Source organism: Platichthys flesus, chromosome 3 (assembly GCF_949316205.1).
Source record: "Platichthys flesus chromosome 3, fPlaFle2.1, whole genome shotgun sequence".
In the NCBI taxonomy this organism is placed as follows: Eukaryota; Metazoa; Chordata; class Actinopteri; order Pleuronectiformes; family Pleuronectidae; genus Platichthys; species Platichthys flesus.
In genome coordinates, this window is record NC_084947.1 from 1,304,798 (window position 1) to 1,332,649 (window position 27,852).

Genomic DNA, 27,852 nt, shown 5'->3' on the forward strand with positions numbered 1-27,852 from the left:
AGGATAACAGCCAATCAACCCGAGACCATATTTTCCGTGGCTGAGGATTGTTTTTGACTGTGCGCGGCACCGACACAGACAAGGTGCGCATGCGTGACCGCATTGCGAGCACGTGGTCGAGGCGCAGGAAGTAAACAAACCCAGAGATCAGTCGACTGATGTTTAATCCACGATAGAAAAGCTGAGCTACAAGATGAGGTGAGGGTCATCGTTCGGTCTCATAGATCCATAGTTATAGTCACATCTTATATTTATCAACACATATATCCCTCACTTCACTCCCCCCCCCCCTTTCAAACATAAAGGAGAATCTGTAGAAACCTCCAGTTATCATAAAAACTCCAAAGGTTTAGTATGTCCAGTCTGGGCCACCGTAAAGAATAACAACAATAATAATTAAACATTTAGATATGCATTTGTTAATCCTTTGAAAATCACAGAGTTGGGTCTTAGGGTTTATGTGTTATTAAAGAGTTATTGTGTGTAGTGAAAAGGTTGTTTGGAATGCGTTACCTAACTTAGATTCAAGGCTGAATATTGGACATTATGGTAACAATCTAAAATGACATAGCACAATGACACATTTCCCATTATGTGTCATTATTATATGAGCAAGAGTAACTGGAATGTTTCCTGGTTGAAATCCTGTTATATCTGACATGTATAAACCATATAAGCAGGTGATAGACTGAGGAAAACACTCAAATATAGACACAATGCAGATACTTCGATCCAGGAAACAAGAGGTCATTGTGATTATTTCATTATTGACTGATCTCTTCTTGATTATTATTTATTTTTCTTTCCATAAAATTATCCTAGAGTCAAAGTTAACATACTCAAGTGTCTTGTTCAGTTAACTGACCCTAACCCTAAAGCCTCAAATCCTCTCATATAAAATGATTTAACCAGAAAGCACAGTGGCTTCAGCACCGAGCGGGCCCGAGCACATGCATTCTGAAGTGTTGCATGTTTTGCCTTTTGCCTAAAAAAAATAAATATAACTGAGGAATGGATCTTTAAATAACTTTGTATCTCCGTCTTGTTGTGATGACACTCATCTCAATTTGAAGTTTATCTGATGTAAGCCCTGGTACAAGTACCTCAAAGTAAAATGTGGAATATGAAAAAAAACTCCCCTGCTTTCCGTGCACGTGTTGATTCTCATTTTTATTCTGCTGAAGAAGGAAGGAAGTATTTTTTTATTGTTCCACAAAATAAATGTGAAAGCGCAGAGCAAACAGCCTGGCATTTCAGAATAAAAGTTGGACCTCAGAAAACAAAGTCTCAGTTCACGACAAAATCTAATCAGAGGTTTTATACAAAGATAAATGACAGGACAGGAAACAGGAAGTAACGTGTAACTTCAAAGTACAAAGTTTGATTTGATGCTGTAACCTTTTATACTGAGCTGCATTATTGAGCTTTTATTTTGAATAGTTGTAAACTTGGGCCTGGAGATTGTGTCATAATAATAATATAATTACATGTGTGCTAACACATTGCCTAGTGATATATACCACTAAGGCACACATAATATAAAAACACAACTTTACTCTTTAACAATATAATATAATAAGAGATCGTAAACAGTGAGGCAGCCCTGTTGAGGAGAGGTAGGACTGGTGCTCTTTTCTTTAGGGTTTTAAAACGTGGTAAAAAGAGGGAGTGAACGAGAGAGGGAGGGAGTGAACGGGAGGGGGAGGGAGTGAATGAGAGGGAGGAGCAGAGATCTGTTTCTGTTCACAGGAAGTGAAACTGTTCTTCAGTCTCTGGCTGCAGCTGAAATGGCGCAGCAAGAAGTTCACCTGGACAGAGAAAGATTCTGCTGTTCGATCTGTCTGGATCTACTGAAGGATCCGGTGACTACTGGCTGTGGACACAGCTTCTGTAAGAGCTGTATTAACTCCCACTGGGACAAAGGGGAGGAGAGAGGAAGCTACAGCTGTCCTCAGTGTAGACAGACCTTCACACCGAGGCCTGTCCTGGAGAAAAACACCATGTTAGCTGATTTAGTGGAGGAGCTGAAGAAGACTGGACTCCAAGCTGCTCCTGCTGATCACTGCTATGCTGGACCTGAAGATGTGGCCTGTGATTTCTGCACTGGGAGAAAACTGAAAGCTCTCAAGTCCTGTTTGAATTGTTTGGCCTCTTATTGTGAAAAACACCTCCAGCCTCATCTTCAGGCAGCTCCATTTAAGAAGCACAAGCTGGTGGAGCCCTCGGAGAAGCTCCAGGAGAACATCTGCTCTCGTCACGACGAGGTGATGAAGATGTTCTGCCGCACTGATCAGCAGTGTATCTGTTATCTCTGCTCTGTGGATGAACATAAAGACCACGACACAGTGTCAGCTGCAGCAGAAAGGACTGAGAGGCAGAGAGAGCTCGGGCTGAGGAGACAAACCATCCAGCAGAGAGTCCAGGACACAGAGAAAGACGTGAAGCTGCTTCAACAGGAGGAGGAGGCCCTCAATGGCTCTGCTGATAAAGCAGTGGAGGACAGTGAGGAGATCTTCACTGAGATGATCCGTCTGCTGGAGAAAAGAAGCTCTGATGTGAAGCAGCAGATCAGATCCCAGCAGGAAACTGAAGTGAGTCGAGTCAGAGAGCTTCAGGAGAGACTGGAGCAGGAGATCACTGAGCTGAAGAGGAAAGACCAGGAACTGAAGCAGCTCTCAGACACAGAGGATCACAACGAGTTTCTACACAACTACCCCTCACTGTCACCACTCAGTGGATCTACACACTCATCCAGCTTCAGGATCCGTCCTCTGAGGGACTTTGAGGACGTGACAGCAGCTGTGTCCCAGGTCAGAGGTCGACTACAGGACATTCTGAGTGAGACAGAGACAGAGATTTTACAGATTGTGTCTCAAGTGGATGTTTTACTGCCACAACCAGAACCAGAGACCAGAGCTGACTTCTTAAGATATTCACAGGAAATCACACTGGATCCAAACACAGCAAACAAACATCTGTTATTATCTGAAGGAAACAGAAAAGTAACACGTATGAGAGAAGATCAGTCTTATTCTGATCACCCAGACAGATTCACTTATTGGGAACAGGTCCTGAGTAGAGAGAGTCTGACTGGACGTTGTTACTGGGAGGTGGAGGTGGAGGTGGAGGTGGGGTGGGGAGGAGTTGGTGTAGCAGTCACATACAAGAATATCAGCAGAGCAGGAAACTCAGGTGAATGTAGATTTGGATCAAATGATAAATCTTGGTCATTATCTTGTTATAGAAACAGATATAACTTTCATTACAACAACATCCGGACTCCAGTGTCAGGTCCTGTGTCCTCCAGAGTAGGAGTGTACCTGGATCACAGTGCAGGTGTTCTGTCCTTCTACAGCGTCTCTGACACCATGACTCTCCTCCACAGAGTCCAGACCACATTCACTCAGCCTCTCTATGCTGGAGTTTGGGTTCATGATGATGGATCCACAGCTGAGTTGTGTAAACTCAAATAGACTCAAGTCATTAAAGCAGTGATTTAGATTCTGTGTGTAAATCTTTAACTTCTCTTGTCTCCATGTTTGTTGATCAAAGTTCATTGTGGTGAAGTTTCTGCTCCGCACAGAGATCAGCTGTCAATCAAACACTGACCTTCCTTTATCACACATATTCAGTTCTCACTTTGTAAAGACAGAAATCTATAATTACACTGACATGAATGTGTTTGAAAGAACTGATGTTTGTGTTGTTTTCTGAATCAAAGTAGAAATCAGGTTGTGATGTTTTAGAACCTGTGTTGATCCTGATCCTCATCATTGAGCTGATTCTTTGTTCTGTTCTTTTCCACATGTGTTATGGGATGTTTGGTCTCATTGTAAATGTGGAACCTGGTTTGTTTTCATCACGGCTCATCTCTGTAAAGTGTGAATCCACTCGTCCTCATTGTATTTACATGTTTAGTGAACGTGCATATTGATCTGCTGCTGTGTAGGTTTCTGTTCTTTCTGATTTTCCTGATCTGAACCAGCAGGTCCACTGGAGAGTGTCCTGATCGAGTCCCTGAGGGTTTGATCTGCAGCTCTCCTCACATGTGTTTCTTATACATGTGATTATACATTTAAATCTCTTATATATGTTTAAAGCAATAAAAATCTAATGTGTGAAGAAGCTGAAGTTGAAATAAAGAATAAATCCAGTCTGTTCTTCTGTCTTCATTCAAAGCTGATGGAGACAAAGTGAAACCTGAATACCTGAAGCAGTTCTCCTCCTGAAACTCCACAAACGTAACTTATGACTATAACTATGGATCTATGAAACATAAGGATGACGTCACCACGGCCTTTACCTTGAATCATGCCCTCATCTCCTGAACCTCGAGACCATATATCCACACAGGGCCGGCCATAGCACATTTGGCGCTCTAGGCAAGCTTCACTCCTGCTGTCATTTACTGATTTCTCTAATGAAACTACTTAAAATACTGTTAAAGTAATTAAATACAATATTTTGGGCCATACCACATATAGAAGGGGCCGCGAAAAACTCTGCCTTGATTTGCTCGGCGCAGTTTTTGGCGCCCCCCTCTGAGTGGCGCCCTAGGCACCCGTCTATGTCGCCTGTAGGAAAGACCGGCCCTGGTTTGTATCCTCCACGTGTTTCCTCCACGTGACCTTTATTTCTCACATCACAGGTAGAAATGTTTTATTTTACATTTTATATTTTACAACAACAATGTTAAACTCGAATTTACATATTTCCTTTATTATAACCCAGGTTAAAATCGCTGGAACGATACAGTGAATTTTATTATAATACTTCATATCAAACATAACTCATCTTCAAAATAAAGCAGATTCTGTTCACATGGAAGCGAACTCATTAAATTTGGACCTCGACGGCTCCGGTAGTGAATGACATTAATTTATAAAGCAAAGGACAAAGACCGTGCCAGATGTTTTAGCCTGAACAACAGCGCCCCCTAGAGGACACAGTGGATTAACGTGGCTTCAACTCAGCAGGGGAGTTTCATGTCTTTGTTCATATCAGATTTTAAAAACTGAAATTAGTTTTCATGGTTAAAATATATGAAGAGATTCTTCTAGAACAGACTCGGGATATTTAAAAGTCCTCAGATCTTTTAGTTGCAGCACATCAATGTAAAGAATGTTTTACCAGTAAAATGTTTTTAAAGTTTCAAAAGTAGTAGGAGTTAAATTCTGGAGAACCTGACGTCCTGATGATTCAAATAAAAGATTATTTTATGAACATGAGATTTTATTCTTTACTCTTATCAAACACATGAACATGAATCACCATGTGTGGCTGCAGGGGGCGCTGTTTCTCAGCATAAGTTACATAACCGTTGATTTATGATTTTAATGTTTATATAGTTTGTAAACAGACGAATCAACAGTGTCTAAGCATCATTAAGCAGAAGTGTGATATATAACAGTGGCAGACAATAAGAGCCACACGTCATGTTTCGGAGTAATAAACCAGTTTTATTAAGAATTTCCACTCGTGTCATTAAACATTAAACATTGATCGTTTCCTCCACGAAGCTTCTGCACGCGAGGACGTGAGAATCTGGATGGTGGCTCAAAAACACACGTCACAGACTTGGTTCAGTGTTTTTAATGTCTATTCGAATGTCTTGGCAGAGTTGCGAAGAGAAAAGATCTTTTCAAAGTGGCCGTCGGTTTTTAATAACAGCCCAGAAAACGTTTGTTCAAGTCAAAATCCTTCAAATGATAAAATGAAACCAATCGATTCAAACTGTTTCTGTGGCAGATCGAAACACAACCGAGGAGCTCCAGGTTTTTACTTTTGCTTTGAGAAAAAGTTAAACTACACAATTAAAGGTTTATACTGATCAAAAACATACAGAGTGAAGAAGTTCCACTGGAGACGACGAGATTAGTGTCCGATAGAAACATAACATTCATCTTACCATAAAAATATCTGCACAAAAACAATCAAAGAAAAGAACCAACAAAAAAAAGAAGAAAGGATAATGCAAAAAATATAAATGTTTGCTTTTCATCTTTTCAATACAGTCACAAATCACACAGCTGTGGCAAAGGATTCTCTTTAAAATGTACAGAGCTGAAAGATAAGGATCCCCCCCCCCAACCCAGACTTGATTGTGTTCATTTTTAAGAGCGTATACTGCGAGTACAACGGATCCCGACTAAACAGAAGCTGCACGTCAAATCTTGGATATCAAGACTATCAAAAAAGGCACAAACAGACGCACAAAGAACTCAGCAGAAGCTTCTTTTTTTTTAATACAACTAATATCAGGAAGGTTTTTCCAGTCCCCCCCCCCCTCCCCCAAAAGAAAAACAAAAAGACTATCTACAGGCGAGTCCCAGCAGGCACCTCGGATTACCAGTCCCATCCCAGTCCCGTCCCACTGCTGCTGCTGCAGAAGCAAGTGCATTTAGTAAGTGTGTGACAGACGAGTGTGAGGACGAGCGGGACAGACGCGTCTCTACCTCACGTCTCTGCAGGGGAAACGTGGGAGTGCAAAAAACTGTCCTTACTGAAATCAGTTTTGGTCATAACGTCGTTTTTAATAAATCTCAGTGGACAGAAAAAAGAGGAAACTGAGAACAATGGTTTTAGGTTCTTTCCCAGTGAAACCTGATCAAACTTCACTGTGGATCCAGAGTTGTGTTGTTTTTTTTTTACATTGTGAGACATCGTTTTGTTTCTTTTTTACATTTCACAAATTTTCTGAAAATCATTGATGGATCTTGATGAAACTGAAAAAACATCAATATGTTTTATCATTGAAGTCATTCATCAAGCACAATATTAAACATTGACATCATCTGAAACTAGCCTGGACTCTCAAACCGTCATTTATCTGAAGTCATCCAGGATTTCCTTTAGACCAAACCATATGTATACAAATTGAATAATGATGGAAATTGACGTAAATGTATCTACATTAGCAGCAAATTACAAATTTATTCCCAGAAAACTTGCTTTGATTATTTTATCAATTACAACACAAACATTTGTCGTCTCAGCTGAATCTGAAAATCTCCACATCATCTGTAAATGTGGTTTCTGTCGCCCTCCAGTGGTTCAACTCGTCACTGACTCCTCACTCTGTCCACTGTGATTTACTTTGACCAGAAGTGTCTTTAAAACTCAAACTTGCCTCTGACGTGTGAGTAAATGCAGAATAAGAATCTTCTGATAGAAATCGTGAGTTTGCAGCTCGAGCCTGAAACAGAGTGTCACACGTCAGTGAGAATGAGAAGAAGAAGAAGAAGAAGAAGCAGTTCTGACATCATCTCCTTTTAGGTTTAAATCTCTAATTTCTTTCTTTAAGTGCCGACAGAGACGGTTCTGACTTTCATCTCCTGGGAGCGGCTTTAGTGTCGGATGTGGTTCTGCTTTGATTTGATCTTCAGGGACTTTAATCTGACCAGAGTCCAGATTCACCACGACACTGAGGCTCCTGAACAATGAACACGAGACGCTGCAGTGAAGCTGGAGATAAAAAGACCGAACCACTCAAATCCACAAATATGATCCATGAGGTCATAACTTCTTTCACTTGAAAGGAAACCTAATTCAACAGTCTTCACTCAGCAGCTGGTTTGGACTTCTTCTGCAGGTCTGTGTTGATTCATCTCTTCTTCTATTTGAGTGAAAGCGCAGTCGCCTGCTGACGCTGCCCTCTACTGTCGTCTGAGTGGAACTGTGCAATTACAGCAGAAGAGAAAAGTCTCAGAGGACACGATCAGCTTCATGTGAGGATTCTTCTAACAGCGTGACGTCTGGATCCCGGTTCTCAGGTTCAGGAAACAACAGGTTTGTGTTGTACTTGGTATAAATACCGATATATGGTTATTCTCCTATTTGCGACCACAACAGCGTCGATGTCTCTGCATCACGAGGAGACTGGAAACTGTGGGAACGAGCATCGATGGAGGGGAAAACTAAAAGAGACGAGAATGCTGGAGAAGGAGAGCAGACAAAGCACCGTGTGGTCGGGAGGTGTGATTAACCACCGGGGGTCGAAGGTCAGAGCCGGTGCGCGCCCCCCCCCCCCCCCCCGCGGCTCTGCCCGGCTCGTGTGGCACTTAACATCCTGGTCTTTGTATACAGAGCTTTTTAACAGTCATGCAAAGGGCACAGTTGTTTTCTGACAAGGCGAGAGAGAAAGACACAGGCCGAAGGAAAAACTAAAACACGGGACAGGAGGAAAAGAGGAGGCGCGACCCCGAGCTGAATTCCCCCCCGACGCGGCGACTTCCCCCGAATATGAAAAACATTCTCCTCACAACACGCGTGTGGATCCATCTTCACGTTTCCTTCAGGTTCTCGTGGCTAAGGCAGAAATCGAAGGTGAAACTTTTCAGCGCATCATGAAATGTGATTTTTTTAAATCACCGACTCACTGAAGCCGATGAGAAATAAAAACGGGCGTTTTTTCTAAATGTTTTTTGATAAAAAGAAAAAGGTTATAAATTCATCTGATTCACCTTCTGTCGTCCCACCTGCCGTTAAAATATCTTAAGACTCTTCAGGCTGTATATATCTATTTATATATTCATATTTATATGTATGTATTTGCATTCGGGCCTTGGTGAGGGGGTTTAGCGATGGCTCATGGCCCCCAGAGGATGATCCCTTGACTTCATTGCATAAATCAGTTGATTTCATTTGAGTTTTTCGTTTTGTCAAAAGAGCCAAAGCGGGCGAGAGAGAGATCCTCGCTTGTAACAGTGCCTCTAAGGTGAGAGAATTCAAAAGACCCTTTGATTTTAACGATGAATCTTTCTACGTATTAAACCGTTGTTTTGTGCGATGTGGGCGGAGCCATCACAGCTCGTCTATCGCTGGACATGAAAAGGTCGTGAATAAGAAAAGCCAGAGCCAAACGCCTTTGAGACACAAACACACACAAATTGTTTATCTTGGCTTAAATCACAAAAATCCCCCCCCCCCAAAAACTGTAAGCTGTGATCTGCCCCCCCTCCCTCACCCTTCACCTCCGGGAGAAAGAGACGTGATGTTTGATTGATTGATTGATTCCTGACGCCATTCCTGAGTAAAGTGGACTTGACGAGTGAGACCCAGGGAATCCAGGTGATGTGGAAAAGCAGGAGAAAGAAAAGAGAATAGATATTTATATCACAGCAACAGTGTGGAGGCAGGGAGGAGCAGGGAGGAGCCGGGAGGAGCAGGGAGGAGCAGGGAGGAGCCGGGAGGAGCAGTGGCCCGTCCACAGAGATCTGCAGGGAGAAGAAACAACCAGCTGAAATCCACTGACTCAAACAGGACTGAGTGAACTGGTTTACATGCTCCCCTCGTGGACTTGAACCCGTTAGCACCTGAGGCTGCTCCCGACTCAAGAGTGAAGCACGAGCTCATTAAAGACGACATGCTCGGTGAAAACGAATCAGACGGCAGGTTACTGCTACACCTTCCACCTCCACTCCGTCCTACGCTCTGATTGGACTTTACTGCAGGTAACAGGAAGTATATGATTACTTCATAAAGACACACGTGTCATCCAGCTGTAAAGAGAGGAAGACGTAAACGTTGCACCAGGTCTTAAAGGTGCAGATGTGGCATCAGGTGGAAACGGGTTGAAGGAAGCATGTAAACCTCAGTGTAACATCCATGACTTTAGATTTAAAACAGAACTTTGTGTTTCTTTAAAGTGCCAGCTCAGATAGAAGTGGTTTCACCCTCATGTGAGATCTTAACTCCATGAGGAACCCCTCGGCCCCTCTCTGGGTTCATGGTGGTTCCTTCCAGACTGGGAACTCACCTGTGTGAGATGTTAGGACCTGAAGGCTTGCTGGAAACGTGCCGTCTCTTCAAAGATGAGCTCCTTCAGCGTCTCCTTGGGGAGATCATCCAGCTCCATGTCAAACTTGAACGGAGCCTCGGCGACGGGCTGCACAGGACGACAGAGACAAACTGCTTTGAACCTTTAGGGACTAGGACAGACGTGAAGGACTATGTCCCAGAATGAAGCTGTTTTCAGACGGTGACATCTGAAGACGGAGCCACGTGAGGGTCTCACCTCGTCTGTGGGGTCGTAGTATTGCTCCAGGTAAGGATGAGCCAGGGCCTCCTCCACCTCGATCCTCTTGTGAGGGTTAAAGGTCAACATCTTGTCCAACAGGTCCAGAGCTGCAGCGCAAATGACACATCAGCAAAAGGAGGAGTTGATGTCAGTGATTTGGAAACAACCGTCTCCTCAGCAGAGCAACACCCTGCACACTGAGGAGGACTACACTCATTTCTAATGGTACACATTTGAGAAGGAGCTGCAGTGTTTCCTCTGGGATTCATTCTGTGATATTGTGAGTGCAGAGGTCGTCCGGGCTCTGACCTTTGGGGTCGGCGTTGGGGAAGAGGCGGTTCCACGGCACTTTGCAGCGCAGGGGCAGCGACAGCAGGTAGTTCCTGGCCTTGATGTTGATGATGCAGTTGAGATCCTCCTGAGAGGGAGAACCCAGGATCCCTGAGGAAGAAGAGATGACATCATATCATCAGGGGCACACAACGCTACACAAAACACACTGTGTCCTACCTCGGCCTCAACCTGCAGTCAAACAGGGACATATTGAGTGTTATGATAGAATTGTATCTGTAATTAAGAAGCAAGTGGGCACATTGTAATACTTTATATTTCCCACATCCAAGTTGGCTGAGATCTGCTATTAAGCTGCTGCTTCACAGGAAACATGGTTCACACTCTTTACTGGTTCAGATTTTTACCCAGAATGTGGTTGAGCTGATCCAAGTAGTGTTTCCCAGGGAAGATCGGCCTGTTGGACAACATCTCGGCCAGGATGCAGCCCACTGACCAGATGTCTATGGACTTGGTGTAGCCCTGATGGAGACAAAGACACAGTCACACTAAAGGTCAGTGAATTCAAACAGAATCTATTTTGGTCTGGCAGCAACAACAGAGGCTGAGGTCTGGAGATGTGAGGACCTCCGTGTGAACTGGTTTACTGTATCAGACCATTTGCAGGATTCAGAAAACAAAGTTTATAATTCGATTGGGATTTAAAAGAATATAAGAAACCTCTGATTTAAACTGAAATCAAATTCATGACAAAGCTGAGCTACTCATCTGAACCTTTTCTGCTCACCCACCTTGGAGTTGAGCATGATCTCAGGTGCTCGGTACCAGCGGGTGGCCACGTACTCTGTGAGGAACCCGGTGTGGTCGTGGTCGGGATCGGCCACACGAGCCAAACCAAAATCACAGATCTGCACAAAGACGAGACACAACACGACAATGAGCGGCTCTCCTCTGTAAACACGATGGTCAGACACACATTATTATCAACAACTTATCAAATAGTGCATCTGTCTGTTTGAGTGAATGGTGGGTGTCGGGAGCCGACCTTGAGGTCACAGGTGGTGTTGAGCAGGAGGTTGGAAGGCTTCAGGTCGCGGTGCAGCACGTTGGCAGAGTGGATGTACTTGAGCCCACGGAGGATCTGGTAGAGGAAGTAGCAGATGTGGTCGTTGCTCAGGTGCTGAGTCTTCAGGAGCTTGTACAGGTCGGTCTCCATGAGGTCCTGGACGATGTATCTGCACGTTTACACGTTAAAGAACTTGTACAACAAAATACACAAGTAGAAAACGTTGTCCCGGCCCGGATGAGTCACGTTCGTATTCCTATCTGGTGCACGTGGATATGTTCTGTGAGAAATAAGGATCCTAGAGATGTTGCTGTTAAGAGCCCTCGTTAAGACGACTGGTTTCCACTGAGCAAAAGAGAGTCGGCACATCACCAGTAGAACACCACACACACACACTACATGAAGAAAGCAGGATTATGGAGTACAGTAGCTGCTGGGCTACAGTGAAGAGCGTCTCGGCCAAATATACAGTGACAGGCGGCGATTATGTAATAAAACACAACTGAACATCTCCGGTCTGCAAAGGGTGGTCGAGTGTAAGAGCCTCAGCTGGAGACACTTCAATCTCTGAGCTCTCATCTCAGAGGATGGAGTTCGTCACATGATTCTTTCTGCAGTGGTCACATGACGTGTCAGCTGAGGAAGGTGAGAAGGATACACGTCCTTCATCTGGTCGATGGTCGGCGTGCGGATGATGTCGTTGATCCCGATGATGTTCTCGTGTTTGAAGCGCAGCAGGATCTTGATTTCTCTCAGAGTGCGCTGGCAGTAGGTCTGGTGCTCGAAGGGGCTGATCTTCTTGATGGCCACGCGCACCTTGTTCTCCCGGTCGTGGGCGGCGCTGGAAAACAAACACAGGAGACTGAGATTTTACACATTTGAAATAGAAACATTGATATTTGTGTCTTCTGTTTTTGACGACGGTTAATTTTGAGAATCAGGCTGAATTTGATGTTTTTATTTATTTAAAGTCTAATGAATGAATGAAAGCAGCTCTGCTCCAGTTTGTCATACTGGTTTCTGAAATCCAATAAAGAAAAGCTTTACATGTACAGGAAATAATAAAAACATGTCTGCAAGCACTGGATGTCTGAGTCCGTCGCATCTCACACAACGCTGAGGAGGTTTCTGTCAAAATGGAAACCAGAGTGTGATGGCTGGAATCTGCCTGGAACTCATCTTCTCACGAGGAGCCATGATGGCCACCAGCTTCAAGAAGATCCTGACCAACACGTGAACAGAGACGTTCATGTGATGCAAACAGGAAGGATTTCCTCCGAGCACCAGGAGACGAGGAGGAGCAGAGGAACGTGACAGTGACTCCAGCTCGGTTCTCGCCTGAAGGCCTTTTTCTTTCCAGGATGACGTCCACTGTTTACTGAAGGTGGGCGTCATTCATCACTCGCTGCTTCTTTGCATTAACACGTGACAACACGCTCGTGGATCTCTGCAGTCACTGGAGAGCAGTGGATTTGTGTTAGGTTTGCATGTTGTGTTACAGTTTGTTTGCCACTCGCGACCTCACCTTTGTTCCGAGAGTAAAACATCTGAATTATGATGATTCAAGATATTTTTTATGCATAATGCAGTAACAACCAACAAAGGGATTTACTGTTTTGAATGTCTGACTAATTGTCTGAGTGTGTCTACACCCAGAAGATTAAATGTTCACTTCCCCTCAAACGTCTTGTCCCTGCCTGTGATGAGACATGTCCTCCACACCAAGGAGCAGTCCAGGTACAGACACGTCCACCGACTCGTCTCCGGCTCCTTTCACCGTCTGATTCAACTTTCTCACGCTCACTTCACCGGAGATATTTAAACATAAAAAGAGAAGAAGTAGAAACGCTGGCTCATGATCCGACGTCTCCAGCAGCAGGAGAGTGAGCTCACACTTTCCCTTTCACTACCCAGGTTATGTAAAATGATGCACAGAAATAAAAACTAAATGACGTCACAGTGAAGTTCCACTCAGAGTTCTGGATATAAAATATCAGCTATTTATCATTTAATCCATTTAAAACGTTGTCATAACAAACAGATGAATTCTCGCTCTACAGACCAAATCGTGTTATGACCACAGATTTATTATGAGTTCAGCCTAGTAAGACCATTCTCCTAATTCACAGAGTGGGTCATGAAAGGATTGTTGGGGCGTTGCCATCGAGTGCAGGGAGTGATTCATCCAGAGGCTCTGCTTGCGTCTCATGTTCCAGGAGATTAATGACTTCTTAGGCACATTGAGGTTCTAGTGAAACGACAAACACTCAGACCACCTAGTTCCAAGTCTGTGGTGAGGAATGAGAATCGCCCAGACGTCTTCAGTGCTCAGGAAGTGACGCATCACAACGTCCGACTCACAAGCCGCTGCCAACAGACACACACAACAGACACACACACACGACTCCAGGACTTTCTGCATCTATGAGTCCTCTGCTCTCTCACTGATGCAACTCGCTGCCATTTGGTGCAATCGCAAAAAAAAAAAAAGACTAAATTGCCGAACAGAGCCGTTCTCCAGGAGGGACAAACAGCAGCCGGGCAATATCAATGGTTTCCTGAAGACGCAGCGTTCACATGCAGCCGAGTGTGGGTTTTTATTTCTGCACGTTAAAAACAGAAAAGACTGAAAAACGCCCACGAGAAAGCAAGGAAACGAGTTGCTATAGGGACGGGGGCGTCGGGACTGGAATGTAAACGCCTTCTGCGAGGGAAGTACGAGTGACCTTCCTCTCCACTTGTGTGTGTCTGTGTGTGTCTGTGTGTGTGTGTGTGTGTGTGTGTGTGTGTGTGTGGGAGGAGAGCGTTCTCCGTGTTACTGTTCACCACCAGCAGATCCCCTCGTGTACACACAGGCAGGGAGCTGCTGGTTCCACTCCGCTTGGCACCGACCGGCTGTTTGTTCACATACAGTCAATGGTTCGTTCTCACTCGTTACATCAGAGCACAAGAAAAATGTCTTTGAAAATGATATTTTATCACACAGCGTGATAAAATATCATTTTCATTATGTTCTCATGCAAACGGCAGCAGGGAAAGAAATGGCTTTTAAAAGTAGATGCCTGACTAATACAGATTTTTTGGGGATGATGCAGATTCTGATAAATGGGGTAAAAAATTCCAGATGCCAATTTATCAGCAAATATAAACATATAACACAAAAAACGTCAATTATTATTAACCAAATAAAAAGAGACACAAATACGACCAAATATATAAAACTTGAAGGGAGCAAATACAATTTTCTATGAACATGAATAAACATATGAACAGTTTCTGCCTTTTTCATTCTGTAAAATCAATGTTTTCATATCAGTAAAGATAAATGTTGATACTTGTTTGTCCGTGAAAGTCTCATATTGGTTTTAATCAGCCAACAGATAAATGGTTGTCGTGCTCCAGTAAGAACTGAACGAACTGTCTGACAGTGAACTGGCTCATTGATAAGTTCAGACTTCTCCAGTTCAGACAAACAGTTTGTTGGATGGGTTCAGGGAGTTTGAAAGAATAATAGTATAAAATTAATTAACTTTAATATTGGGGTAAATCGTCACCAATAAAAATCGACCTATAGGAAACGCTGGTGTTCAAATATCATAACAACCATTCAGTCACAATGTTAAAGATCTAAAAGCCTCTTAACTTGATGATTCTGAAGACGATTATCAGATCAACAGAAATCGATGTTTAACTGAAGTCAGCTGCACCTTTGTGTGATGTGTTTAAAAGATCTGAACAGATAACACAACTTGTACACATATGTCGACCAGTGTGTTTGTGTTAAATTATGTGTAAACTGAACTTTATAAAACAAGAGTTACACATTTGCAGGGATTTAATGTCACATATCTACTTGTCCATAAACACAACTCTCTTGATGTCCTGCAACGAGGACAATCTGGACTCGAGATTTCACAATGTTTGCTGAGGCAAGCCCCACAGTCCGTTTGACCAGGCATGAAACAGAGGGAACTTTCTGAGGAAGTACAAAGTTCACTGGGCTGAGAGTGTAGTGGTATCAAGACGCTTGACTCAGGCTGACTCTGGAGCAGCTCTTATCACTGAGGACTGTTGCTCTCAGGTTCTAGAGACTTGAGAAGCAGAAGCTACAACCTCACAGTTTCTCATCGATTCTGACGCGACTTGGTCACAACTGGTAGAAACACACACATCCAGCTGAGGATGGCAGCTTCTAAATAAACCTGAGTCATTCCTCAGAGCTAGAAACCTTAGACCCATTTAGACCCAAGGTGCTGAATGAACATATGACCTTCTGAAACCTGAGGGTTTTCTGAGGAGCTGAATCATTTAACATTTTTATATTTCAGGGACAAGACACTCAAACATTTAATAACTTAAACATCTGGCCTCCGTTGTAAAACAGTTTCCTCTAAAACTTTGTGAACTCTAAAAGAAACAACAACAACAAACACACAAGCATTTGAGTGAATCACAAAGTATTTCATCAGTCACAATCGTGGGGAGAAGCACACAAACGTTGCATCCGGCCATAATGGGGACACGCACACATGTGTGTGTCTTCCTGTCTCAAAGGGCTGAAGGTTTAACACAACACACCAGTGTCCTGAGCTGAAAGGATTTATCAATCTATTTGAATAGCTGCTTATTCTTTAAGGGCATTTTCAGCCTGAAATCACCATAATAATAATAATAATAATAATAATAATAATAATGCAGTCATAGGAACAGGTTCTTGTAATTGGAGTGAAGAGATGTGGTGATGACAGAGCTCCACTGTGTCCTCTGCTGTCTTCTAACGGAGGACAAGCTCGGAGACGACTTTCCTATCTCCCCTGCTCCTGTATGTTGCAGTGCAGAGGGGGGGGGGGGGGGGGGGGGGGCTCTGTTTCCAAGGAGATGGGGATACAAGGCTTTACACTGCAGCCGCTGTGTTATGAAACAGGGCTGTTACCATGGCAATGTTCAGGGGGTTGGCTTGAAGGAAGGGGGGGGGGGGGCAGCTGACTATGCTTCAGGGTAACATGTCCCCACAAAGTGCAGATACATGAACGTCCACACACACAGACGGACAGTGTGGCAGCTCGGAGGGCGGGCATCGAACAGTGACGCTGTCAGTCGGCTGCAGGATCAGGTTGAATTAGAATCGTCTTTTAGAGAAGTTACATTTTTAATAACACACACACACGTGTAACTCAGCCTAATCCAGAATTCACTCATGGCCTCAACATGTGGATGAATCCGCTCTTTACTTTGAAATGTGCACTTCCTGTCACTGCATGTAAGTTAACCACAGCTGGTGACGGAGCTGCTGGTGTTTACCAGAACCCTCCACTGTAAGCTCACTTCACGTGATCAAGTGGCTCTGAGACGGATTCGAACCTTCAGTCGGTGAAATGCATCCTCAAGTAACCGCTCAGCAAAATACAGTGCACACTTGAAACATGAAATATGGACGTGCAACATGTTAATGGTTAGAGAAGATTATCGGCCCAATAACACGACACACGACTCGACTTCCTGTCCAATATCAGACGACATCATTTCAGAAAATAACTCAAATCAAAAGAGTGAAACCACAAACGTCCTGATTTCAGAGAAACCAACAGGAAAGTCTAAAGCTGAAGAGACACAATCGCACTTTTCTGATTTCAACACACAGACGACACTAAAACCAAACTTCTATTACTAAGTAAACGAGTCGGTTTGGATTCTGACTCTTTATCAGAGCGTCCGTATCAAATAAACGTTCATTTACCAACAGCTGTAAAAAGAAGAAACGTGTGTAAATAACTGTGCGTCCACAATAAAACATGTTTATGACACGTTGAAACGACCGTTGAGTTTGACCACCTGTCGTCCAAGGTCTGGTTCAACGTCAGGTTTCAATGTAAACACAGACTTAAGAATTTAGTAGAGTTCAGCTTCGGGAGCCCTTCCTATAAAGACATGAATGACTGTGCCCATGAGCACGCAGGCACTCCCTGATTCAGTGAAACCACTGTGTTACTGGCAGCAGTCGGGTGCTGATCACACACGTGGAGTCTCCGGTTCAGATCCTTATCAGTCGGAGATTCCATCAACGGCCGAATCTCTAGATCTGGAGTGTGTTTTATGTACGTCAAAAAGGACAATACTTTAGTTTATTAATTTAAAATGTATTATCTAAAATACCAAGACTGCAAGGTTCTGTTACTGTTCTCTACTGTCACCGTCCAATTACAAAGAAAATATTTCAATAACTTTTTGTTTTTAAAACACAATAAAAGTTGTCACCTTGGACGTGTTGGTCATTTCAGAGACTAAACAATAAAAATCAAAGCTGAAAAACGAATCAGAATTTTAAATAATTGATGTGCAGGGTTTTTCAAAGGCCGAGGATTTCCTGCAACAACTCACAAAATGAACCGAGTGTGTTTAGCGACTGTCCATAAACATCCCGTTTCATAAACTGTGAAGTTGTAAATGAAGTCGTTAACATGTAGCTGACAGAGCGGTGAGACCCACGGGACTCAGCCGTGTCACATGTTAACGTCCTGGTCCCAGTAAAACCATCAGACACACGGGAGCTGGAATAAAAGACAAAAGCACCGTGTGTCTGATTTAATAAAAGTTCATTGAGACCATCACAGCCGTATTAACACTATCTGCACATTTTACTTTACTTTGCATACCCCCCCCCCCACACACACACAAACACGTCATATATAGGCTGAATGGCTTTGTACGCAACATGCAGCCGTGTGCAGCTCTATAGATGATGAACACAACACGCAGCCGTGTGCAGCTCTATAGATGATGAACACAACACGCAGCCGAGTGAAGCTCTATAGATGATGAACACAACACGCAGCCGTGTGCAGCGCTATAGACAATGAACACAACACACAGCCGCGTGAAGCTCTATAGACGATGAACACAACATGCAGCCAAGTGCAGCTCTATAGATGATGAACACAACACGCAGCCGAGTGCAGCTCTATAGACGATGAACACAACACGCAGCCGTGTGCAGCTCTATAGACGATGAACACAACACGCAGCCGTGTGCAGCTCTACAGAAGATGAACACAACACGCAGCCGTGTGCAGCTCTATAGATGATGAACACAACACGCAGCCGAGTGCAGCTCTATAGATGATGAACACAACACGCAGCCGAGTGCAGCTCTATAGATGATGAACACAACACGCAGCCGTGTGCAGCTCTACAGACGATGAACACAACACGCAGCCGAGTGCAGCTCTATAGATGATGAACACAACACGCAGCCGAGTGCAGCTCTATAGACGATGAACACAACACGCAGCCATGTGCAGCTCTACAGACGATGAACACAACACGCAGCCGTGTGCAGCTCTATAGATGATGAACACAACACGCAGCCGTGTGCAGCTCTATAGATGATGAACACAACACGCAGCCGAGTGCAGCTCTATAGATGATGAACACAACACGCAGCCGTGTGCAGCTCTATAGATGATGAACACAACATGCAGCCGTGTGCAGCTCTATAGATGATGAACACAACATACAGCCGAGTGCAGCTCTATAGATGATGAACACAACACGCAGCTGAGTGCAGCTCTATAGACGATGAACACAACACGCAGCCGAGTGCAGCTCTATAGACGATGAACACAACATGCAGCCGTGTGCAGCTCTATAGATGATGAACACAACACGCAGCTGAGTGCAGCTCTATAGACGATGAACACAACATGCAGCCGTGTGCAGCTCTATAGATGATGAACACAACATGCAGCCGTGTGCAGCTCTACAGACGATGAACACAACACGCAGCCGAGTGCAGCTCTATAGATGAACACAACATGCAGCCGAGTGCAGCTCTACAGACGATGAACACAACATGCAGCTGTGTGCAGCTCTATAGATGATGAACACAACATACAGCCGAGTGCAGCTCTATAGATGATGAACACAACACGCAGCTGAGTGCAGCTCTATAGACGATGAACACAACACGCAGCCGAGTGCAGCTCTATAGACGATGAACACAACACGCAGCCGAGTGCAGCTCTACAGACGATGAACACAACACGCAGCCGTGTGCAGCTCTATAGATGATGAACACAACATGCAGCCGTGTGCAGCTCTATAGATGATGAACACAACATGCAGCCGTGTGCAGCTCTATAGACGATGACCACAACATGCAGCCGAGTGCAGCTCTACAGACGATGAACACAACACGCAGCCGTGTGCAGCTCTATAGATGATGAACACAACATACAGCCGAGTGCAGCTCTATAGATGATGAACACAACACGCAGCCGAGTGCAGCTCTATAGATGATGAACACAACATACAGCCGTGTGCAGCTCTATAGATGATGAACACAACACGCAGCCGAGTGCAGCTCTACAGACGATGAACACAACACGCAGCCGTGTGCAGCTCTATAGATGATGAACACAACACGCAGCCGTGTGCAGCTCTATAGATGATGAATACAACATACAGCCGAGTGCAGCTCTATAGATGATGAACACAACAGGCAGCCGAGTGCAGCTCTATAGACGATGAACACAACACGCAGCCGAGTGCAGCTCTACAGACGATGAACACAACATGCAGCCGAGTGCAGCTCTATAGACGATGAACACAACACGCAGCCGAGTGCAGCTCTATAGATGATGACCACAACATGCAGCCGTGTGCAGCTCTATAGACGATGAACACAACACACAGCCGTGTGCAGCTCTATAGATGATGAACACAACATACAGCCAAGTGCAGCTCTATAGATGATGAACACAACAGGCAGCCGAGTGCAGCTCTATAGATGATGAACACAACACGCAGCCGAGTGCAGCTCTATAGATGATGAACACAACGTGCAGCTCTATAGATGATGAACACAACATGCAGCCGTGTGCAGCTCTACAGACGATGAACACAACACGCAGCCGAGTGCAGCTCTATAGATGAACACAACATGCAGCCGTGTGCAGCTCTACAGACGATGAACACAACATGCAGCTGTGTGCAGCTCTATAGATGATGAACACAACATACAGCCGAGTGCAGCTCTATAGATGAACACAACATGCAGCCGTGTGCAGCTCTATAGACGATGAACACAACACGCAGCCGAGTGCAGCTCTATAGATGAACACAACATGCAGCTGTGTGCAGCTCTACAGACGATGAACACAACATACAGCCGAGTGCAGCTCTATAGATGATGAACACAACACGCAGCTGAGTGCAGCTCTATAGACGATGAACACAACACGCAGCCGAGTGCAGCTCTACAGACGATGAACACAACACGCAGCCGAGTGCAGCTCTATAGATGATGAACACAACACGCAGCCGAGTGCAGCTCTATAGACGATGAACACAACACGCAGCCGAGTGCAGCTCTACAGACGATGAACACAACACGCAGCCGTGTGCAGCTCTATAGATGATGAACACAACATGCAGCCGTGTGCAGCTCTATAGATGATGAACACAACATGCAGCCGTGTGCAGCTCTATAGACGATGACCACAACATACAGCTGAGTGCAGCTCTATAGATGATGAACACAACACGCAGCCGAGTGCAGCTCTACAGACGATGAACACAACACGCAGCCGTGTGCAGCTCTATAGATGATGAACACAACATACAGCCGAGTGTAGCTCTATAGATGATGAACACAACACGCAGCCGAGTGCAGCTCTACAGACGATGAACACAACACGCAGCCGTGTGCAGCTCTATAGATGATGAACACAACATGCAGCCGTGTGCAGCTCTATAGATGATGAACACAACATGCAGCCGTGTGCAGCTCTATAGACGATGACCACAACATACAGCTGAGTGCAGCTCTATAGATGATGAACACAACACGCAGCCGAGTGCAGCTCTACAGACGATGAACACAACACGCAGCCGTGTGCAGCTCTATAGATGATGAACACAACATACAGCCGAGTGTAGCTCTATAGATGATGAACACAACACGCAGCCGAGTGCAGCTCTATAGATGATGAACACAACATACAGCCGTGTGCAGCTCTATAGATGATGAACACAACACGCAGCCGAGTGCAGCTCTACAGACGATGAACACAACACGCAGCCGAGTGCAGCTCTATAGATGATGAACACAACAGGCAGCCGAGTGCAGCTCTATAGACGATGAACACAACACGCAGCCGAGTGCAGCTCTACAGACGATGAACACAACATGCAGCCGAGTGCAGCTCTATAGATGATGAACACAACACGCAGCCGTGTGCAGCTCGAGCGTTTCACACGCCTGTTGAACCCGGAGTCATCGTGCTCGTCTTTGGGGCCACAATCACACAAATTACATCTCCTTCTGAATTACACAACAGGATTTGAGAGTGTCGAGGCCCTCGCCCCCCCCCATTGGCTGTGGAGTGGCGGTACTGATGTCAGAGGCAGAGGGGTTGCCATGGAGATGGACGTCCCAGTGTCTTTCTAGAGGACGGCTCGTTGGACACTTGGATGAAGTCGAGCATCGGCAGCGAATCACGAGGGTCGAGGCGTCGATATGGAGATTAGCAGGAGATGGGTTAGCTCTAGATATTTGTTTAGGTAAAAGGTTCTCTAGAGCAAATTAGAGTATTTCTCAACAAGTGTTTAGACTAGAAGATCAAATCCAAAAGAAGAGTCCAGAGTTTTGTTCAGACTCCAGAGCTGCTCATTTCAGTCATATGTGAAGTGAGCTGAAGCTAATAGCTGATAAACAAAAACATCAGCTGCTGGAATCTGACGATTTGATCATTTCTTCTGGTTTATTTCCAGAATAAAGTAAAGAAATTACAATTCATGGCAGGAACAAGTTTATTCTGAAAAATAGTCATAAAGTAACAAACTATCTTCATCACAGTGATTTAAATTTATAAAGAAAGTTTAATCTACTGCACGACTCGTATGAAGAGTTTCTTAAATTGTCTTTACAACACAAATTGTATAAAAAAAACCCCACAAAATCCACTGATATTTGTACTTCAAGTTGATTGTGTTGAGAATCACTGATCAGCACACTGGAGTATTTTCATTTCAATAAACGTCTGTTAACTCTCCATCAGTCGCTGAAGATGGTGACAGGTATTGAGGCGTTAATTCAGACACCAATGGAAGAGCGGCAATATTTATACATGTGTAATAATACAAACAGGGTCTTGGTGTGTGTGTTTGTGCATGGCGACATTTGCAAAAAGAAATATTGTATTAAGTTGCACATATACACACACACATCTGTCGTGAAGGAAAAACTTCCAATCGTTAAAACGTTTTAGACAGAAGCCGCTCTGGCTGCATTCCCCCGTCAGCTCTCTGCTCTCGAGGGCGGGCTGAAAGGCAGAGTACACGTCGGGCGATGCGCTCTGTCGTGACCACGTGAGCAGACGGCGTTCAGGAAGCGGAGCTGGTGTGAAGAGGCTCCGAGCGGCGTGGATCTGCACGGCCCTCAGCCGCTGGGAGCTCTGACATGCAGCAGCCTCACCGGCAACAAGAGGCTATTGAACACAGAAATAGACTCACTCTGAAAGTGACACAGACTCGCTGCCGAACGCCTCCTCCTCCACAGTCAAGCACCTTTCATAACACACGGGATCCCACCTAACTCCAAACTTCTGTACAACTCTGCAACCAAAGAAATCCTGTGAACGCAAAACATACGACTAAGAGCGATTCAAATAGTTTGTTCCTGGTTAAATGCTCAATTTCTTTAGAATTCATATCCAAAGAGGTTTGGAACCTCACAACTGGAAACTAGTGGTTCAGCTATGTTGTAGTTTTCTGACTTATTTGACTAAATGTTTTGTGTATGTGTTTTTTTTATTTGCAGTTCTACTAAATTACTAAATCTGGCCTTGAAATCTGAAACTCCTGCTCTCAAACTAAATATTTATCCCTGGCAACATGGAAACACGAGGAGATTCCAGATTCTGGTGATGAGGGCCAACGCCGGTGTGGATGAGCTGTAAACAACAACACTGATCTTTCCACAGCAGAGTTCATATGTCATGTCCCTCCGCCTGCTGCTCTACAGGCTCCGCCCCTGCTGCTCTACAGGCTCCGCCCCTGCTGCTCTACAGGCTCCGCCCCTCGCCTGGATGTTCCCCACATGTTCCTGTTGGTGTGAACGAGTCGGACCCGACAACCTGCTGCTGCTGCTTCACAAACACCAACTACACAACATGTCAGGATCCAATTTTCTGGACATTTCCTGGAGTTCATGTCTGAAAGGAATCTTTTTTCAATCATTCTGCTCAAACTGTTGCGTGTTAAAACACAAACTAGGAGTTAAAAACCATCCTTGGTCCTGTAGCGCTTGTTGAAGCTGTTTACAAGAAAGTAACAGCAGCATCGCGGCCACAAGAAGAGACCGACACAGAACAACTTTCTGATGTGGCTTTGAAAGAAACTTCAGACGCAAACCAAAGGGAGTCTGTGACGTGCACCACTTCGTCTGTGACTGGAAACCACAGGACCGAGAAGAACAAGTGACTGGAAACCACAGGGCGCAAGAAGAAAACAGACAAGAAGACACATCGCTGGAATCCAACTGGACACAAACAGTCAATAACTGGACTTCCACACGAGAGGAGATCAGAGAGAATAATGGAGAAGTTTCACTTGGCTCTAATATCTTAATATATTTCATTTGCTTCAATCTGTATCTTCTTCCCTCTCTACTTTCTCCATTCAACTATAGGTCAAATTGTGTCTTTTAATCTAATATAAGCTGCATTTCGATCTTTGTATGTTTCTCATTTAAAAGTTGTGTTATATTTGTGTGTGGTTTTCATAGAAGCTACTGTTGGTTTCTACCGAGCCTCACACATGTTTCCATTTATTCACGAGTGATGCGTGTGAGTGATGTGGAGCTGTGGACATAAATATGTTCATGTTCTGACAAAGACGGGTTTCATGAGTTTCTTTTATTTTCACCTGGAAACAATTTGTGTTTCAGCTGGACAAGGGCTTTATTAATAAAATGTGTTATTACTACTGCAACGATTAGTGTTATTATCAATTTGTCTTAAAGAACATTAAATGCAACGTATCACACTTCGTGTTCAAATGATTGAATCATTATTTCGTTTTGTGAGAAAGGCTTGGAAAAGACAAAAGATCACATTTATGATCATAAGTCATTTGTCTGATCCCTGTAACCTCAGTCAAGCACGTCGGAGCTGTCTGTGCTTGTTGCTATAATTTGTGATTTCAGGAAATAAGAGATGCGTTGTCGTGTTGTGCGTCTGTTTCCTGTGTTTGGTCTGAGATTATAGTTCTAATGAAGCGTATCACCGTTTCCTTGGAAGACTCCAGTGTGAGAGCAGAGCAGCTCAGGGTTCTGGGTTTCGGTCGGAGGGGCTTTGTTCACACCTGCCCAGATTCAAACTTTCCAAAGTGGAAATACACAGGTCACATAAAAAGGGTTCCAATCTAGTCCACTGAAAACCATAAGAGATCATATTTTGCCATAATTTGGTCCCTTGTGGGACGAGGAGGTCAACAGGAGGGAAGCTGTCGAAGAGCGTCCATTTCACTGGAAGGTTTATTCCCAGAGCCGAGCAGAGAACCTGGGGCAGCGCGACGCTGCTCTGGTTTAACGACTGAGAATTCGATTGACAGATACTGAAACTACATTAAAAGAAAGTGAGCGGATAGAGCGTCAGAGTGCCGCCCACAGAGCGACTGAGAGAGGAGAGGTGAGGGACAGAGCAACACCAGAGCAACGACAACCGAGCCACGAGTGAAAAGAATCACACAAGTTAGAGCTTGTAACGTGTTAACATTCATGGGCAGTGTTCCTAATAACAACAACAACTGTCCTTTCTTATCCAAGTTCATCTGGAGAACCTCCTGCTTTTAGTTTGATGGATTCAAGCTATTCAAGTTCCAACAAACAATACATGTTATTATCTGTTCCCATGATTTATATCCTTAAATCTTTTGAGGGCTGCAAATAAGGTTAATTTCCATTATTCGTAAATCTGTTTGGTAGATACAATTTCAGACATTTGTACCTGGAATAATTCTTTAAAACATCTTCAAATATGAATTCCCATGTAAATTTACTTTGATACTAAAACAAGATTTAACAAAAGGACTTGTTTAGTTTGTACCATTAAAAAAGCAAAAGCTGTAACTTCAAATCCTCTCAAAATCACAGTGTGGGAGCGTTTGTTTCAGCTGGAGTTTGGTCAGAGGAGACTCTTTAATTGTTGTGGATTTCCATTGCAGTTCTGTCCCCCAGCGGCCAGCCGACCAGCCCGTCACAGCTCACAGCTCTCACTCTAATGTACGACTGTCTCCTTTACTTTCACTTCCCAGCCTCCCAGCCTCCAGGCACCGGCTCGCCTGCTCGGCTTCAGCCTCGAGCTGCGTTTTCCATTCTGCCGACAGAAAGATGCTAAACCACCAGCTGAGCCTCGGCTCCGAGGAACAGGCCGTGTCAAATCAACGCTCACAGAATCCAAGCCGTCTCACAGCAGAAGAAAAAGAGAAGCGCTGCTGCCTGACACGACGACTCTGTGTTATGTAATCCAGTGAAGTGTGAACACTGAAGGTGAACGACACAACCACAGGCTTGAGAAACTGAGATTCTGTGTTTGAGTGAATGTATGAGATGCATTTAGTTAAGTGGAGGTTGTGCAACAGGATCAAATAAAACCTGTACAACGCAAATAAAATGGAGTTTTGTTCCTTCATGATTCACTACAGACCTGATAACATATCACTGGGTAGAACAAACTGTCTCCAGATTGTTTATCTCCTTCAAATATAGCATGTAACTATACATCAGCTACTAATGTGCAAGGTACACACACAAGAAAACCAAGAGAATATCACCAACAAAACTATAACACAATGTGCACAGCAATACACAAGTATTATGAAGAGACAAACATATAATGTCCTATTAGATTATTATTGAATACATGAGTGAACAGATTAGGTTGAAACGACAGATAAAGATAAAGAGTGAAGTGAAATCCATGTTAATTTAAAGTGGAGGACTGGTCACATCCCTGTCGTAGAGATATCACTGCAATATAAAGCAATTTGTTCATTTTATGATCTGTATTTTGAATTTAAGAGGCTGAAATAAAGGAAATCTGATGGTTTTTAATGTAGTTTACCAATGACTCAAGTTGCCAAACTGCATAAAAGTGACTGAAGTACAAACCCATGAGATAAAGGGTTTGGATTATTAAAATGATTGGGGGGGGGGGGGGGGCTGTTCACACTCCTGGTGTAGAAATATTATTAAAATTAATATTAATTTGTTCATATTATGAGCTGCATTTTCAGTCAGTTAAGAGAGAATAACTGTAGTTTTTACCAACAATAGTACAAGTTACTAACTGATTAAAATAGACTAATAAGTGGAGAACCGGGACTCGAACTGATGGAGAAAGTGTTTTTCTTCACATATAGAAACTGGCTTCATTCAGGTGACATGTAAAATACTGTAAATGTAGAGATGAGAACTTAAAACCATTAAACTAAATAGTTATTAGAATAAATATCGAATTGTTCATTTCAGGAGCTGTAGTTTGCCTGAAAACTCAGTAAATGGAAAAGTACAGTGGTTTCTAACGTAGTTCACCACCAGTACCAGTAAGTAACTGGTTCAACAGACTAACGGGTGAACAACTGGGACTTGAACTGATGGAGAAAGTGTTTCTCCTCTGGAATGGACGCGGGCTCCGTTTAGCTCACGACCCGGTCGCTCGCTAGCAGAGAGGGGTTCGAACCCTTCGGTGCTGGAACCCGATGGAAGTAAGCTAACAGCGCGCTGAGCTACAGGAAGCTACACCGAGGTGTCGGGCGAGCTGAGGCCGAGTCAGGGCGCCTGTGTGCGGCTCCACTCACCACACCATCCCGTAGGCTCCCTCCCCGATGTACGAGAGGTTGTGGTACCGAGGCCCGACGTCGAAGGCCTGGCCGCGGACGAGCTCGGCCGCCAAGCCGGCGCTGGGGCCGGATCCGGCGGGGGCGGACACCGCAGCGGTCGCCATGATGAGCACTGGGTCGAGATTAGATCCGAACTGGCGGGGGACTGGTTCTGGAGAGGAGCCGCGGCCGGGACTGGAACTTGTGGCTGTTTTGATCCTTCGTGTCTCAGAGCAGCTGTGAGGCCTCAGCGACGTGCGCGCTGCTTTCTACTGCCGGGAGCGCGCCTCGGAGCTGCGGCGCTGTCCAGGCGGGAGTGAGCAGCAGCGGGAGCGAGCACCGCCAGGAAATAACCACGGAGGACGCCACGTGACCTGCTCTAATAGTATAATAATAATCATTATATAATAATTCACATATACTACTCATCATAATATAATAAGTAGCAACTATAATAATATCATTGACAATAACAACAACTACAACAATATTATTAATAGTAATAGTAATGTGTGAGGTATGATGTGTGTTCTGTGTTTTGAGTGTGTAGCTTTGTATGTTAATTTTAACGTTTAAGTATCTTTGATTACTTTGAAAG

The 27,852-nt window shown here is 44.3% G+C and overlaps 2 protein-coding genes across 2 annotated transcripts; one reads left to right on the forward strand and one right to left on the reverse strand.

Annotated features, from left to right (window-relative positions):
- Positions 1-1,735: 1,735 nt before the first annotated feature.
- LOC133935958 (tripartite motif-containing protein 16-like) lies at positions 1,736-4,154 on the forward strand. Its single transcript, XM_062381288.1, has one exon. The coding sequence runs from the start codon at positions 1,788-1,790 to the stop codon at positions 3,471-3,473; it is 1,686 nt and encodes a 561-aa protein (XP_062237272.1). The 5' UTR covers positions 1,736-1,787; the 3' UTR covers positions 3,474-4,154.
- A 1,284-nt stretch (positions 4,155-5,438) lies between these two features.
- Positions 5,439-27,533, reverse strand: mapk1 (mitogen-activated protein kinase 1). The gene is made up of 9 exons (XM_062381298.1): positions 27,234-27,533; positions 12,034-12,216; positions 11,355-11,544; positions 11,101-11,217; positions 10,717-10,831; positions 10,328-10,459; positions 10,016-10,125; positions 9,758-9,886; positions 5,439-9,215 (listed from the first exon to the last, which is right to left on the reverse strand). Exons 1-8 carry the CDS (start codon positions 27,377-27,379, stop codon positions 9,770-9,772), a joined length of 1,110 nt encoding a protein of 369 aa, XP_062237282.1. The 5' UTR covers positions 27,380-27,533; the 3' UTR covers positions 5,439-9,215; positions 9,758-9,769.
- Positions 27,534-27,852: the final 319 nt, after the last annotated feature.

Coding starts and splice junctions, on each gene's coding strand:
- LOC133935958 (XM_062381288.1), top strand. CDS start 1,788: ATGGCGCAGCAAGAAGTTCACCTGGACAGAGAAAGATTCTGCTGTTCG.
- mapk1 (XM_062381298.1), bottom strand. CDS start 27,379: ATGGCGACCGCTGCGGTGTCCGCCCCCGCCGGATCCGGCCCCAGCGCC. Junction 11,218..11,354: donor ACACCACCTGTGACCTCAAG/GTCGGCTCCCGA, acceptor GTCTTTGTGCAG/ATCTGTGATTTTGGTTTGGC. Junction 9,887..10,015: donor ACTACGACCCCACAGACGAG/GTGAGACCCTCA, acceptor CGTCCTGTGCAG/CCCGTCGCCGAGGCTCCGTT.